Source organism: Hyaena hyaena, unplaced genomic scaffold (assembly GCF_003009895.1).
Source record: "Hyaena hyaena isolate Hyena2069 unplaced genomic scaffold, ASM300989v1 scaffold_285, whole genome shotgun sequence".
In the NCBI taxonomy this organism is placed as follows: Eukaryota; Metazoa; Chordata; class Mammalia; order Carnivora; family Hyaenidae; genus Hyaena; species Hyaena hyaena.
The window spans coordinates 2,200,078-2,215,268 of NW_024080917.1; the positions used below are offsets into that span (position 1 = coordinate 2,200,078).

General features: G+C 49.3%; 1 protein-coding gene across 1 annotated transcript in view; it reads right to left on the minus strand.

Moving 5' to 3' along the window:
* RAB11FIP3 (RAB11 family interacting protein 3) overlaps positions 1-8,347 on the minus strand; it is an 86,681-nt gene extending 78,334 nt beyond the window's left edge. Inside the window, exon 1 of the mRNA XM_039246776.1 lies at positions 7,652-8,347. Within this exon, the coding sequence (XP_039102707.1) occupies positions 7,652-8,347 (696 nt within the window). The remainder of the gene's footprint in view (positions 1-7,651) is intronic.
* Between the last annotated feature and the right edge of the window lie 6,844 nt (positions 8,348-15,191).

A 15,191-nucleotide genomic window follows, 5' to 3' on the forward strand; every position in this document is an offset into this window, starting at 1 on the left:
CTGAAACAGGCTCCAGGCTCTGAGCTGGCAGTCAGCACAGAGCCCGACGCGGGGATCGAACCCACAGACCGTGAGATCACGACCTGAGCCAAAGTCAGACACTTAACCGACTAAGCCCCCAGGTGCCCCTACTTTGTACTTTCTTCCCACTTACTGCATCCTGGACATCACTCCCTACCAGTCTGGAGTAATTTTCCCCTTCCTCTCCGCAGCTGCACAGCTGTTAGGTGAACACACTTCAGTTCACTCTTCCCAGACAGACATTTAGGTTGTTTCTATATTTTATTCATAGGTAATGCTGCAATGAATACCCTGTGCATCTGATATTTCTATCTGTGGAGGTACATCCTCAGGTAAATTACTATAAGTGGGACTGTTAAGTCAAAGGGTCAAGTGCATCTACTGCAAATTCCCCTTGATAAAGACTGCACCACCCTGCACCCTCACAAGCAATATGACAGCACACCTATTTCCCAACAGCCTCACCAACACAATGTGTTCAAGCTTTTACATTTTTGCCAACATGATGAGTGAGAAATGCTATCTAAAATGATTTTAATCTGCATTTATCTTCCTCATCCCACAGCTTGTGGGTTCGAGCCCCACATCCAGCTCTGTGCTGACAACTAGCTCAGAGCCTGGAGCCTGCTTCGGATTCTGTATCTCCTTCTCTCTCTGACCCTCCCCTGCTCACACTGTCTCTCTCTCTCTCACACACACACACACAAATAAATAAAACATTAACTTTTAAAAATATGATTAGTCAAGAGCGCCAGACTGGGTCAGTCAGTAGAGCACACGACTCGTGATCTCAGGGTTGGTAAGTTTGAGCCCCACAAAGGGTGTAGAGATTACTTAAAAATAAAAGCTATTAAAAAAAAATGTTTTTAACATTTATTTATTTTTGAGGGACAGAGCATGAGTGAAGGAGAGACAGAGAGAGAGGGAGACACAGAATCCAAAGCAGGCTCCGTGCTGTCAGCACAGAGCCCCGATGCGGGCTTGAACCCACAAACAGCGAGGGCATGACCTGAGCCAAAGTCGGACGCTTAACCGACTGAGCCACCCAGGAGCCCCAAAAATAAAGTCTTGAAATATGTGTATACCTATGTACGTATGTATTTAAGTATAAATGCACACGCGTGCGCGCACACACACACACACACACATACACACACAATCAGTTCACTGGCGGGCAGCTTAATCAAAACAAAAGGTTTATAAAATGCCCCTAAATTGCTCATAAAAGTAAAATGCTAAACACATTGCTTTGTTACTGACCCAATGATTTAGGGCAAAAACGGTCCTTACAGCACTGAACAATTCCTCCTGTCTGAACATATAAACCACCTACCTATAAATAGATTTAGCCAGCTGATACCACACATAATTCATAACCTGAGCTGGTTAAACTTGCTTAAAGAGACATGAGAACAAACTACGTGAAATGAACAAGAACAACGAATCATTAAAGCCTCTGACACTAGCAACAGTGAGATATTCCCAATACGGTGGAACTCCAGCTCAAAATAGGGGTCTCAACAGGCAAACTCACTTTTGACAACAGCAGGACAACTTAGCTTTCAGCACAGAAGGCTCTAAAACTTCTGTAAACTTTTTTTAAAATTATTCAACAAAAGAAAAAGTAAAATAGATCATTTAACAAACTAGAATTTCAGGAGCTGTATATTCTTAAATCCTTTTAAAGGCATGGGTCTTTAGAAAATTAGCTAGATCATAACCGGAGTAATGCCTAAAACAAGCATTAAATATTTCGACAGAAAAATAAAACTGTACCTACTAAAGAAATTTCTTTTCCTCCCTATGATACTGAATCATCTCTACCACTCTCAAGAACTTTCAAAAACTACAAGTGTCACTCTTTTCACCAGGAAGTTCTCAAAATTATTTATATTAGACACTGATGAAAGCACCGTACCCACCTAGTAATAGAGGCTCTCTCTCTTCAGAAATAAATAAAACATTAGAAAAAATTTTTTAAAGAACTACAGGCATTTAAAAAAAATTTTTTTAATGTTTTATTTATTTCTGAGAGAGAGAGAGACAGCATGAGCAGGGGAGGGTCAGAGAGAGAGAGGGAGATACAGAATCTGAAAGAGGCTCCAGGCTCTGAGCTGTCAGCACAGAGCCCGACACGGGGCTTGAACCCATGAACCGTGAGATCATGACCTGAGCCAAAGTCGGACGCTTAACCGACTGAGTCACCCAGGCGCCCCAAGAATTACAGACATTTTTAATATGTATTTTTCCAAATATCAACACAAGTTAACAGTCTATCTTCAATAAGCATCTGAATATTCTATAAGTTACTTAGAAAAATCTGAGTTTCTTTAGATGTGTTTTGTATTTTGATCTAAAACCTTAACTGAGTCAAAGCAAGAGACGTTAGTATTTATCTTTAGGGTGTAATATTTTTTATTACTAAAGATTATAATGAAACTTTTACTAGATTTCTTTTCCTATGGTTTGAAATTTGTGATACATGTACAGACACTACTTTCCAAGGAAAATCAGTACCATTACAGATAATGTGGCCCATACCTCAAATGAAACCAACCCCATTCCTACCACTCACCCCCTCTTACAAACACACCTCCCCAATACACACACATACACACTACAACTAATTTTTAATATTTCCTTAAGACTTTTCCATGTGGACAATTTTCAGTTATAATCATGGTGTACAATTCATTCTATCAGAAGCACTACTCTAAATTACCTTGGAGGGGCGCCTGGGTGGCTTAGTCGGTTACGCGTCCGACTTTCGCTTAGGTCATGATCTCGCGGTTCGTGGGTTCGAGCCCCGCGTCGGGCTCTGGGCTGACTGCCAGCTCAGAGCCTGGAGCCTGTTTCAGTCTGTGACTCCCTCTCTCTCTGACCCTCCCCTGCTCACACTGTCTCTCTCTCTCTCTCCTAGAAATAAATAAAACATAAAAAAAAATAAATTTAAATTACCTTGGAGGCTTCATAATAATCACTGTTAAGGGCCACATAATAGTCCTCAGTGGATGCCTAACCCTTGTGTCTGACATTTCCATTTTAACTAATGTTTGGACCCTGTTTCTGGAATTGAAACCAAAATAAGTATTTGGAAGGGAAGCAATTCATGAGCTTGGTGCACTTTGCAACCTTGTCTGTGTGGTCTACATGGGATTAAATTCTTCCTATATGTCAGTTCCTGCGCTAGAATGACCCCTAACAATCCTGAATCTTTCTGGAAACAAGTAAACTGGTGTCAGAGATCTTTAATTTCAAAAAAAGGTCAAAAAGTGGGTTCAAAACAACAGACATGGGAATTACACCATTTCTGTACAATGAAGCATTTGTTACATATATTTTAATTTACTTAAAAATTTTTTTTACAATTATTTATCTTTCAGAGACTGAGAGGCAGAGTACAAGTGGGGGAGGGGCAGAGAGAGAGGGAGACACAGAATCCCAAGCAGCTCCAGGCTCTGAGCTGCCAACACAGAGTCAGGCTGGAACCCATGAATGGTGAGATCATGAGCTGAGCTGAGGTCTGACACTTAACTGACTGAGCCACCCAGGCGTCCCTAATTTACATTTTAAATTCTTAAGTAGTTACTCTGGGTCGTGAGATTATAGGTGATTTTCATTTTTCTTATTTTGCTTACTGATATGACTTAGTCTCATTTTTTAAAACAATGAACATCTATAAAAGTAACTTGGCTTTTACCCACTAGGATATCAATTGTGTACAAAACTCTGTGTATGTGCGTTTGTGTGTACAAAAAAGTCTAGAGGGAGATACACTAAAATGCTAGTGATGTTTTTCTCAGAAAAAGGGGAATACTGGTCACTTTTTTTGTTTTATATTTTATATCGCTCTTCATTTTCAAAATTTTTAATTAGCATGAGTTACTTTTATAATATGAGAAAGATGCTTTTAAGACACTTAACAAAATTGCCTGTGATCCAAGCACAGAAAGGAACCTCATCTGCCTTTTCGTAATTCATCCAACACACAGACCCAGAAGGACACATGCTCACCCCACTCCAGCTCCCACATGCACCTGCTCGTACACCTGCGTTCATTCTCTCTCATGTACACAGATACACCCACACTCAAATTCAAGGCTAGGAAAGAAACCAGGAAGGACACGGAGGGAACTGAAGGGTGCAGCCATGTGTCTAGGGACTCCCAGCTGCCACCAAGCAGCGGGGCAGAACAAGCAGAGAACCCTGAGCGTCGGCACTTCCTGCGGCAGCCCGCTCGTGCGAGCACTAAAGAGCACAGTGCCTACAAGGGCACTGAAGGGCGTCCAGTGTTTCCACGTGTGGGTGCCCTGGAAAGGATCAGTAACTAGGAAAATGTAAATGTCTAAGTGTAATAATAAATATGAAGAGAAATCTTTACAATTGTAATGAACTCCTTTCAAAAATAAAGCCAAAAGAAACCAACCCTTTCTTATGGGACTCTTGGAATTTATTTTGTAAATTCTGTGTCAGGATGAGTTGCTAGTGGCTACGAAAGCATCAGCCCTTTCCGTATAAAGGGGTCACGTCGATGAACAATCTTCGGAAACGGTTGAGGCCTTAAAAATAATCGATTCCAACTTCATGACTAGTGCCTATGAACTTCTGTTTCAATAAGATACAACCAGAAAGCTCCACTACAGTCCATTTTCTCCTTCCCTCTGCGGATGACTAACACTGTGTTACGTTACACCACACCTGATCTACCACCCAGATGATGTAAGGAGAGCCAAACACACCATAACACTGCTAAAGAAAGATGGACACAAAAGCCACCTGTATTATGAATAGGAGCTGCTTCCATTAAAAATTCAGATAATCAGCTTAAATAATTTAAAATGCTTCCTTCATAAACAGATTACTCAATGTGCTACCTTTGAAAATTTGACAATAATCAAGGTAATGAGCTACCATCTAGGACAGTAATGTGACCAGCCGAAGAGTCTTGTGCACTCAGTATTTTGAAATCTCAAGGTGGAAAGTACAAAAACTTATCGTCATTATTGCTCTTATCCAACTTATCTGTTCCTAGGATTTTTTTTTTAAAAAATCACAAATGTTTAACGAAGAATCCTGATCTTCTGGAAACACAAACTGAAATATATATGGATGGAATGTTATGTCAGGCGTGTGCTTCCCACACAGTGTGAAAGCAGGGAGCTGACAGATGAACAAAGACTAGTGAAACTGGGGTGGGGGATTTCACTAAACCAATCCCTCTATTTTTGTCTGTATTTAAGACTTTTCATTTAAAAGTTTAAAAATACTCATCATGAGGTAGATCCTTCACGTTTCCTTAAACTATTTCACTACCAGCGAATATTTCTTCTCTTTGCTCTTCTATAATACATTCTGACATCAGACTTGGAAAAAGCAATCCTGAGTCATAATAAAGGCTAGGAAAGTTTATGCAGACACAAAAATCAACCTTTCATTACTCTGTAGATTATCTGCTCCAAAACAAAAGCTCTCCTCCACCAGCCCAGGAAGCCTGTCCAAGTCAAGCTTAGACCACACCGAGCACTGCTTCTTCCTACAAAGTCTGGGCCAGCGGGCAGAAGGGGCAATGCCACAGGGGATCTCCGGATACTCGCCAATTCCCCCAAACCCCAAGTCACCTCGGCTTTGACCTCAAATTTAAAATTCCACCAGGAGCTATAAGAACAAAGAATTCTGACTCATTTCTACTCTGTGATCACAAGAAAGCTCAGCCCCAAACAGCACCCAAAGTTTTTCCCACTGTGATAGACAAGGACAGTTACAAAAGGTGTTTCTCAAATGAAAAGGATTTTATAGAAGTCACTAACATGAAACTTTGTGAAATACTTTGAGCCACCAAATCTAGTAAGTTGAGAGCCACCTACCTAAAGGCTATGAATCAAAACCCCTCGTGCTAGTCCCTGCTCTAGTTCTGACAGTCTGTGGAGTCAGGAAAGTTGATTCAACCTTGCTGGGCTTCCGGCTCCTTACCTGTCAAGTGAGATGAAAACCACCTGCTTACTACCACTTGGGAAAAGATGGTGATCCAGTGAAAACATACATGAGCTTCACATAAACCACAGAGTCATGATAAAGAAGATCAAATGTTGTATTTCTCTAACATCACTGGTTGGCATAAAGAGGAAGGGTGTGTTTGGGGAGAAGACACAGACCACGAGTTAAAAACAACAACTACCACCACCACCAAGGATGCTGGGGGGGGGGGCGGGGGGGGGGGGGGGGGGGGGGGGGGGGGGGGGGGGGGGGGTGTTCTCTAGCCCAGAGGCATCAAGGAAAAGCATCAAAAGAAACTGAACCAGTGACACCTGGGAGGCTCAGTCAGTTAAGCATCAGACTCTTGATTTCGGTTCAGGTCATGATCTCACGGTCCATGGGATCAAGTCCCACATCAGGCTCTACACTGACAGTGCAGAACCTGCTCTGAATTCTCTCTCTGCCCCCCCCCAAATAAATAAACCTTAAAAAGAAAAAAGAAAAAAACTGAACCAGCAATCACAATCCATGCTGCCAACAGAGGAAACTGCCAGTCCTATGTCTCTCTGACCATTAGGTACGGGAAAGCCATCCTCAGCAATGTCTGCCAACACAGAGCTAAATGCAAGCAGGACGCTGACGCCAGTGCTCAGCATGGCCACAAGGGCAGCACATCCTGCTAGCCTGATCCAGGAGGACCCAGATCTTTACACTGACTGCTCAAGGCACACTGTGAATACTCCGGGGGACACACGGATCCCCTATAAAGGTTCGTAAATGTTATAACTGACACACTAAATAGCAAGGTGTCAACTTTACCTCTTTTCTTAGAAACCTCTGGGCTTAAACACATTGTGCACTTGAACACCCACTTATCCAATGTGTGCATATGTAAGAAGTCACCAGAATGTAAAACCTAGCAAATCAACATTGTGAGGACTGCCTACCACTAAGTAAAATATTTAAAAGTGGGCCAGTAACCTATTTGATGTCTACTGGGTTGTCGGCAGAACACACAACCCTGAGTGTCTTCTCCACGCACAGGAGACACAGGGGCAGAACAAACCTTGAGGCCCACCTTCTCCCAGAACAGCTGCAGCCCTGGAGGCCGCGGGCCCCCTGACACACAGCAGTGTGCATCCTGGTCACCTGTCTTCGCAGCTCACCTCCTCCTGGCCGAGTTCTGCTCCCGTCTGTGCACACCACCCCACTCTCAGGCCCATCCCTTTCCCCTGGGGTGTATTCCCTTCCCCTCCGGGCTAGAGAAGGTTAGACATGAAAACTCTGAGCGATCATGGTCTCCCGAACAGTAAAAGATGGGCCCAGGGAGAACGCTCGCCAACGGCACACAGTGAAGTAACTGTGCTCAAAACAGGCGTCCATCAGCGTGACTCTCGGCGGCCAAGCGCCTCTGCGGTGGGGAAGGTCTAGGGGCACGTCCCCGCCAGGAGCTCCTCTCCGTTTGGGACAAACCAGCTGGTGTGGTTCGGGAGCAGGGGGGGAAGGTGACTCCCTGGAACAGAAGCCCCCGGAAGGGGAAAAGTTCAGCGCAATTCAGGCAGAGCCGAGCACAGAAGGAACGAAGGAACGCGGGACCGCCGGGGGCCGCCGCGCACTCGGCGAACACCGCAGGGCCCGGGCGCGCTCGCCGCGTTACCTGCTCTGCCCCGTAGACCGTAGCGAATTGCACGAAGTCCTCGATGCGGACGAAGCCGTCCCCGTCGCCGTCCAGGGCATCGAACACCGCTCGGAGGCGGGGGCCGTCCTCCGGACACGCCGCGGGCTCGCTCGTTCGGCTGCACGTCTGGCTGAAGTCCGCGGGCCGGGCCGGGTCCCCGGGACCCGCCTCCGGCGTCAGCTCGCCCACCGCGGCCGAGGGGAAGCAAGGGAAGAAGTCGACCTCGGGCCTCAGGTGCCGGCTGTGGCTGAAGCCGGGCACACGGAGACAGGCGCTCCCCGGGCAGATCGGGGGGCCGTAATCCTCGGGCTCTGCAGTCCAGGACAGAAGCGGGCCGAGCTCGGGCGGCTGCCGCTCGGGCTCGGGCTCGGGCTCGGGCTCCGGGTCCGGGCGGGCGGCCGCGCCCGGCGGGAGGTAAGAGGCTGCCGGGCCCGGGGCCGGCGCACGGCCGCTCTCGGGGCGCGCGTCCGGGCCGGCGAGCTGCGGCTGCCGCTCCGGCCCCGGGGCCCGCCCGGCGCCCGGGCAGGCCGCGGGCTCTGGGGGACCGAGCGCGCGGCGCGGGGCGGGGGCGGCGGGCGCGCTCCGGGCGGCCCCCGGCCCGTCGGGCCCGCCCGGCTCCGGGTCCGGGCACGCGCCGCCCGCCGGGGAGGCCGGCCGGCCCGGCTCCATCTTCATGGGCGCGCCCCCGGCCGCGGCGCAGGCCCGCGAAGCCAGTGGTGCGGCGGGCGGCGCGGGCGGCAGACAAAGGCGCTCAGGGCGCGGCGGCGGGCGCGGGCATCCCCGCGGCGGCGCGGGCGGGCGCGCGCGGGGCGCCCGGGCTGCTCGGGCTGGCGCTCGGGCCCTGCTCCGCCCTCGCCCATCTTCGCGCGGCGCCTCAGCTGCCCTCGGCCCGGCGGCGCGGCGGGCGCGGGCCCATGTCGGCGGCGCGGCGGGCGCTGGAGGGCGCCGAGGAGGCGGAGCCGGCGGCGGCGGCGGCGGCGGCGGCGGGCGGCCGAGGGGGCAGGCGCCGCCGAGGCCTCTGAGGAGGACGCGAAGGAGGCTGCCGAGTAGGAGGCTGAGGTACCCACGCGAGCCGAGGAAACGCCGCCGCCGCCGCCGCCCGGGCCCCGCCCTCCGTCGGGCGTGACGTCAGCGCGGCGCGGCGCCTGCCAGCCCCGCCCCTCGCCGGCCTACCCTAAAGGCGGGCGCCGGGGCTGCGGGCCTGTCCCGGCGGTGGGGTGCCCGCGCGTGCCGGGCCGCCCGGGGTCGCCGGCGGGGTGTCACGTCACCGCTGCGGCGCGCGAGAACGGCCGCCCGAGCGCGCTGCACGGAAGCACAGACGGCGACGAGGGGCGAGCAAAATACCGAAAATGCACCTGTGCCAAAGGGACGGGGCCCTCCCTGCGTGGGGCGCGCTCGCAAACTGAGAAGCGGGGAGCCCGAGGCCGCTGGGTCGGGGAGACGCGCGCGGGGCCCGAGGCGCGGCCGCGCAGAGACGGGGTTCGCCTGCGGCGGGGCGGGGGGTGCAGACGCACCTGCGGCCCGAGAATGCGTCCATCTCACCTGTAACCGAAGGAACGCGTGATGAAACGCTGAGACCTTTTTTAAACCTATGACTAAAGCTTTTGTTTTTTTTTCCCCCAGAGGAGACTCGGTGTTAATTGCGAGGCCTCCCAAACCCTGGGGCTGTCCTGACAGCTGACCTGTTTCTCTAGATGTCACCACCGTCAGTGGGGAGCAGGGCACCGACAGAGCGCCCTGCAGCAGGCACGGAAGTGCAGACGTGCTAGTTAGAAGCAGGTGAGCTGCCAGGCCCCAGGCCAGGTGCTAAATTTAGCCTGTAATGAAATGTATCAAGGGAAAGTATGAACTGGTATTTTTATATGCCGTGGGCACACGCACCAGATATGTTTCATAAGCAGTTTTGGCAAGAACCAAAGGAAATTGAACCTCTGTTTCCAAGTGTGCAGTGAGAAGCAGTGCGGTAATTAACTGAGTCATCACCTATGACAGAATCCCAGGGCCTGCAGCCCCGGATTCTGTTAGGTTGGCATTGGTAAAACCGAGCCAAGGGATCCTCCTCCACGAACTTACCAATTCCTTATACGGCCTGTATGCTTTCGTAAGGAAGATACTATGTTGAAAGAAAAAAAAAATCATCTACAGTTTTGGCAAGAATCTGAAATTAAGCTGATGCATTTGACCAGACAATTTTCGGACATAGTTATAGTGATGTGTCAACCTTTCTCAACAGCAGTGTTAATGTGGGTGAAGTAAAAACAACAGGAGTCCCCCTGCCGCTGTACCAGTACCGGAACGATCTGCATTCCCTGCTCAGCTAACATGTCCGAATAGAGCCCCAGCATGGAAAGCAATCACCTTCTTGCTTGCCATAGTTGTTCAAGAGACTCTCTTCATGGGAGCACCTGGGTGGCGCAGTCCAACTTCGGCTCAGGTCATGATCTCACACTTCGTGGGTTTGAGCCCCACGTCGGGCGCTGTGCTGACAGCTCGGAGCCTGGAGCCTGCATCTGATTCTGTGTCTCCCTGTCTCTGACCCTCCCCTGCTCAAGCTGCCTGTCTCTCTCTCTTTCTCAGAAATAAATAAAACATTAGAATTTTTTTTTAAAAAAGAGAGACTCTGTTTATGGAACATTACAAGTGACAAGTTTCTGGGGAGCCTGGCTGGCTCAGTGGGAGGAGATGCGACTCTTGATTTTGCAGTCATTAGTTTGAGCCCCATGTTGGATGTAGAGATTACTTAAAATAATTTATTTTTAAGTGACAAGTTCCTGGTCAGTCACTCCAATGTCATTAAGCATCCCTTTTGTGGCCTGTGGGCATTCTTGATGTAACATTCCAGACAAAATGAACTAGCTGGGTAAAAGCAGCCCCCACCTCCACTTGGGGGCACTCCTCCACACCCGCTGTATCCACATTTTGATGTAATGGGGCTGTAGTTAACGCAGAACAGGAGAAGGGAGAGATGGAGGGAGGGTGGGGTTCAGCTCACATCTTTTGGATTTGGGGTCTGGGTGGATGTCTGTGAAAATCTCCCTCTGTGACTCTCCTCCTGGCTTTTTTTGGTTTTTTGTTTTGTTTAAAGTTTATTTATTTAAGGCTGCTTGGGTGGCTCAGTGGGTTAAGCATCTGATTTCGGCTCAGATCATGATCTCACTGTTTGTGGGTTTGAGCTCCATGTCGGGCTCTGTGCTGACAGCTCAGCACCTGGAACCTGCTTCAGATTCTGTGTCTCCCTCTCTCTCTGCCCCTCCCCAACTCACGTTCTGTCTCTCTCTGTCTCTCAAAAATAAACATTAAAAAAAAAAATAAAGTTTACTTCTTTATTTTGAAAGAGAAAGAGACTGCACAGAGGAGGAGCAGAGAGAGAGGGAGAGAGAAAATCCCAAGCAGGTGCGGCACTGTCAGTGCATAGCCGGATGTGGGGCTGGATCTCACAAACCCTGAGATCATGACATGAGCTGAAATCAACAGTTGGATGCTCAACCGACTGAGCCACCCAGGCACTCCTACTCTTGAAAGATACTTGGAAAAACACTTATCCTTGGAAATCTCCAAGCACGTAGGTGTCTTTGATTCCTCTTCCCTGGTGACCTTTGGCGTGTTTGAAGAAGTAGGAAGATGAAGACCAGAAAGATGACTCAGCAGAGTCCTGGCATAGCCTTGTTGGGCCTGGAGTGGGGTTGAGGACAAGGGGTTAAGAAACCTCACTTGCAACGTAAGCTTGTCTCTCCTGGGTTTAGGTTCCTCCATCACCTGGGTAAGATCTGGCTATAGAAGCAGGAGGGGGAGAGGGACAGACAAGGCTCAATTTGATCACAAATCTACTTTTACTAACAACAAAAAAAAAAGATTTTTTTTAAAATGTTTTTTATTTATTTCTAGGAGAGAGAGAGAGACAGCGTGAGCAGGGGAGGGTCAGAGAGAGAGACACAGACTCTGAAATAGGCTCCAGGCTCTGAGCTGGCAGTCAGCACAGAGCCTGACGCGGGGCTCGAACCCAGGAACCGCGAGATCATGACCTAAGCGAAAGTCGGACGCTTAACCGACTAAGCCACCCAGGTGCCCCGAGAGATTTTATTTTTAAGTAATCTCTGCACCAACACGGGACTCAAACTCATGATGCCAAGATCAAGAGTCACATGCTCCTTGGACTGAGCCAGCCAGGTGCCCCACAAATCTTTTTTTTTTTTTTTTTTAAGTAGTCTACACATGGAGCATGGAGCCCAATGTGGGGTTTGAACTCATGACCCTGAGATGGAGACCTGAGCTGAGCTCAAGAGTTGGACACATAACGGTCTGAGCCTCTCAGGCGCCCCTGTATCTACTTTTTTTTTTAATGTGTCTTTTAGAGGATTTTATTTTATTTCTTTTTTTTTTAATGTTTGTTTATTTTTGAGAGACAGAGAGACAGAGCACAAGCAGGGGAAGGGCAGAGAGAGGCAGACACAGAATCAGAAGCAGGCTCCAGCCTCTGAGCTGTCAGCACAGAGCCCGATGCAGGACTTGAACTCACAAACTGTGAGATCATGACCTGAGCCGAAGTCAAACACTCAACCAGTGGAGCCACCCAGGCGCCCCAATTTCTTCTTAAGTTTTATTTATTTATTTTGAGCGAGCAAGAGAGGGAGAGAGCAGGAGGGGCAGAAAGGGAATCCCAAGCAGGCTCTGAGACAGCACAGAGCCTGATGTGGGGCTCAAACCCAGGAAATGCAAAATCATGACCTGAGCCGAAACCAAGAGTGTAATGCTTAACCGACTGAGCCATCTAGGTGCCCTTCTACTTTCTTTTTTTTAATGCATGTTTTGAAAAACCAAAATTATAGTACACATTACACATGAATTCTGCTGTCTATGCCAGTCCTATGAGTTTTAAATGGTTTCTGGTCTTCTTTGAACTGAACTGTTAGTGTGGTTGAGTGTTTCTTCTGCTTATTGACCAACTGGGACCCCAGATTTGCAAACTGCCCAATCGTAGCACCAGCTTTTTTTCTATTGAATTCTCTGACATTATCTGTAGATAAAATCGGTTTTTAACATTGCAAATATCTTCTCTCTGCCTGGGGATTAGAGCTTCAAATAATGAATCTGGGGGTGGGGGGCACAGTTTAGTCCAGAGCAACTTGAAAGAGATATGTAGAACAGATGTAATGGACAAAGGATTCATTTCCAGACTGCACAAAGAATTCGTCAAAAAACAGAAAAACAGCAACCCACCAGAAAAATGAGCAAAGATTCACAATAAGCAGTCCCAGAAGAGGAAACTCAAGTGGCCACAGACACATAAAAAAGATGCTCACCCCATTGGAAATCAAGGGGATGAGTAAAGGCATCATTTGACAGCAATCAGAGTAAAAGTCCAGTGTGAACGCAGCAGAGCACGGGGATCCGCGATACCAGCGCGGCCGAGGGTCTACGCACCCTTCAGCCCCGCACTTTCGCCTCTCAGTGCCTCTGGGCAGACGTTTGCACAAGCCCGTGAGGAGGCAGGAAAGGGATGTTGGACACGGCACCGGTGTTCGTGGTCGCATGAAGACACGGCTGCACGGCTGGCGTTGTCGTCGTGCGCGGTGAGGGAACGCGTCGTGGCGGTCCGAGGCGGGAGCCACAGGTGCACACATCAGCACGCGCCGGCCTCTGAAACACACCGCTGACGACAGCAAGCTACAGAGCAGAAACCGTGGCGCACCATTTCTGCAAAGGTTAAAAACGTAGCCAGTGACATCTATTGCTGCAAACCCCTTCATTTGCAGTAAAAATAACAGAACAAGAGTGGGAGTTACATTGAGGGGCTGGAAGAGGAGAGGGGCAGAGGGTAAAAATCTAGCATATTGCTGTCTCCCTGCAAGACGCATAGGCTGAGCGCACATAGGGCAAAGGATCAGCGTCTGGTAAACGTGGTTAGGGAATACCTGGGTGTCTTGTGCTATTTGCCAGGTTGGCCCACATGTTTTAAGAATTTCGTTGGGGCGCCTGGGTGGCTCAGTCAGTTAAGCGTCTGACTTTGGCTCAGGTCATGATCTCGAAGTTAATGAATTGGAGCCCCGCCTTGGGCTGTGTGCTGACAGCTCAGAGCCTCCGTCAGATTCTGTCTTCCTCTCTCTCTCCCCTCCCCCACTCACGCTTTGTCTCCCTCTCTCTCAGAAATGAACATTAAAAAAATTGAATTTTCTAGACACTTAAAATTTACACAGTCTCAAAGATATCTGTCTATAGGGGTGCCTGGCCGGCTCAGTTGGTCAAGCTTGTGACTCTTGATACTGGGTTGGTGAGTATGAGCCCCATGTTGGGTATACAGATTACTTAAAATATTTTATTTTTTAAAATGTTTATTTTTATTTTTGAGAGAGAGAAAGTGCACTAGCAGGGGAGGGGCAGAGAGGGAGATGGAGAACCTAAAGCAGGCTCTGTGTTGACAGCACAGAGTCAGATGTGGGGCTTGAACTCGCAAACCGCGAAATCGTGACCTGAGCCAAAGTCAGATGCTTAACCGACTGAGTCACCTAGGTGCCCCTTAAAAAAAAAAAAAAAAAAAAAGGTATGTGCCTACAGTCATAGTCCTTCCTTTTGCAACTATGTCTTTAATCCGTTTGGAATTTTTTAAATTTTGATGCGTTGGGAGATAGAGACCCGACTTTATTTTTCTCACTTAATGGGCCAGTTTCACCAAAGCTATCTGTTCTTTCCCTCACCCTTGTGAGATCACCTCTATCAGCCACTTTATTTTACTATTTGAAAGTAATTTGTGTAACTTGCTGGGGACTAAGGAGGCATCGAAAGTGAAGGGATAATGAGAACCCGGATCAGAGAATTGGGAAGCAGGCTCTTGGGGAGTGAGGGCTCTTCTCAGGGTCCTTCCCGCAGTGCGCTCTGGGGGCCATGCTGGGCTGCACGTCTGTGCTCCGAGCCAGCGCTGAGTCCCGGAGCTCAGAGTCCCGGCTGGAGCCGGCCAGTGGTCAGGTGGGAGCCCTGTGCGGGGCGCCGGGGGCCAGCTGGTCCCCAGGAAGACCGTGAAGATGGCCCGGGGACGGACGCAGGACAGGGGCTGAGCTCTGTTCTGGGGGAAGAAGGGACCGGCCACAGACCTATGTTGGGGCCAGGGTGACGAAGGAGCGGGGGCACCGGGCAGACCTACACTTGGTGCCCCAGAAAAGGGCCCAGCGCCTCTCCCTACTGCCTCACCTTTCTCCCGAGTAGCTGCCTCCTTTCTGGCTGCTCTCGCCTTGCCCTCCCAGCCCCTGAGCTGGCACTCTGGACAGGCCACCTGAGGGCAGAGGTGAGGGCAGATTCACAAGGCGTGGGAGGAAACTTCTGCAGGTGATGGCGACGTGGTGCTCTAGACCTCCAGAACTCTTCAAATTACACCCTTCACATACAATTTATTGTATGTCGGGTACACCTCAATCAAGCCATAAACAAAAACTTCAGGCCAAGTGTTTTTAATTCGCAGTGTTGAAAACGAGATTAACATCTGGGCTTGGTAAGTACACTTAGAGGGAAGTCCGTTTTCAGCCTAGAT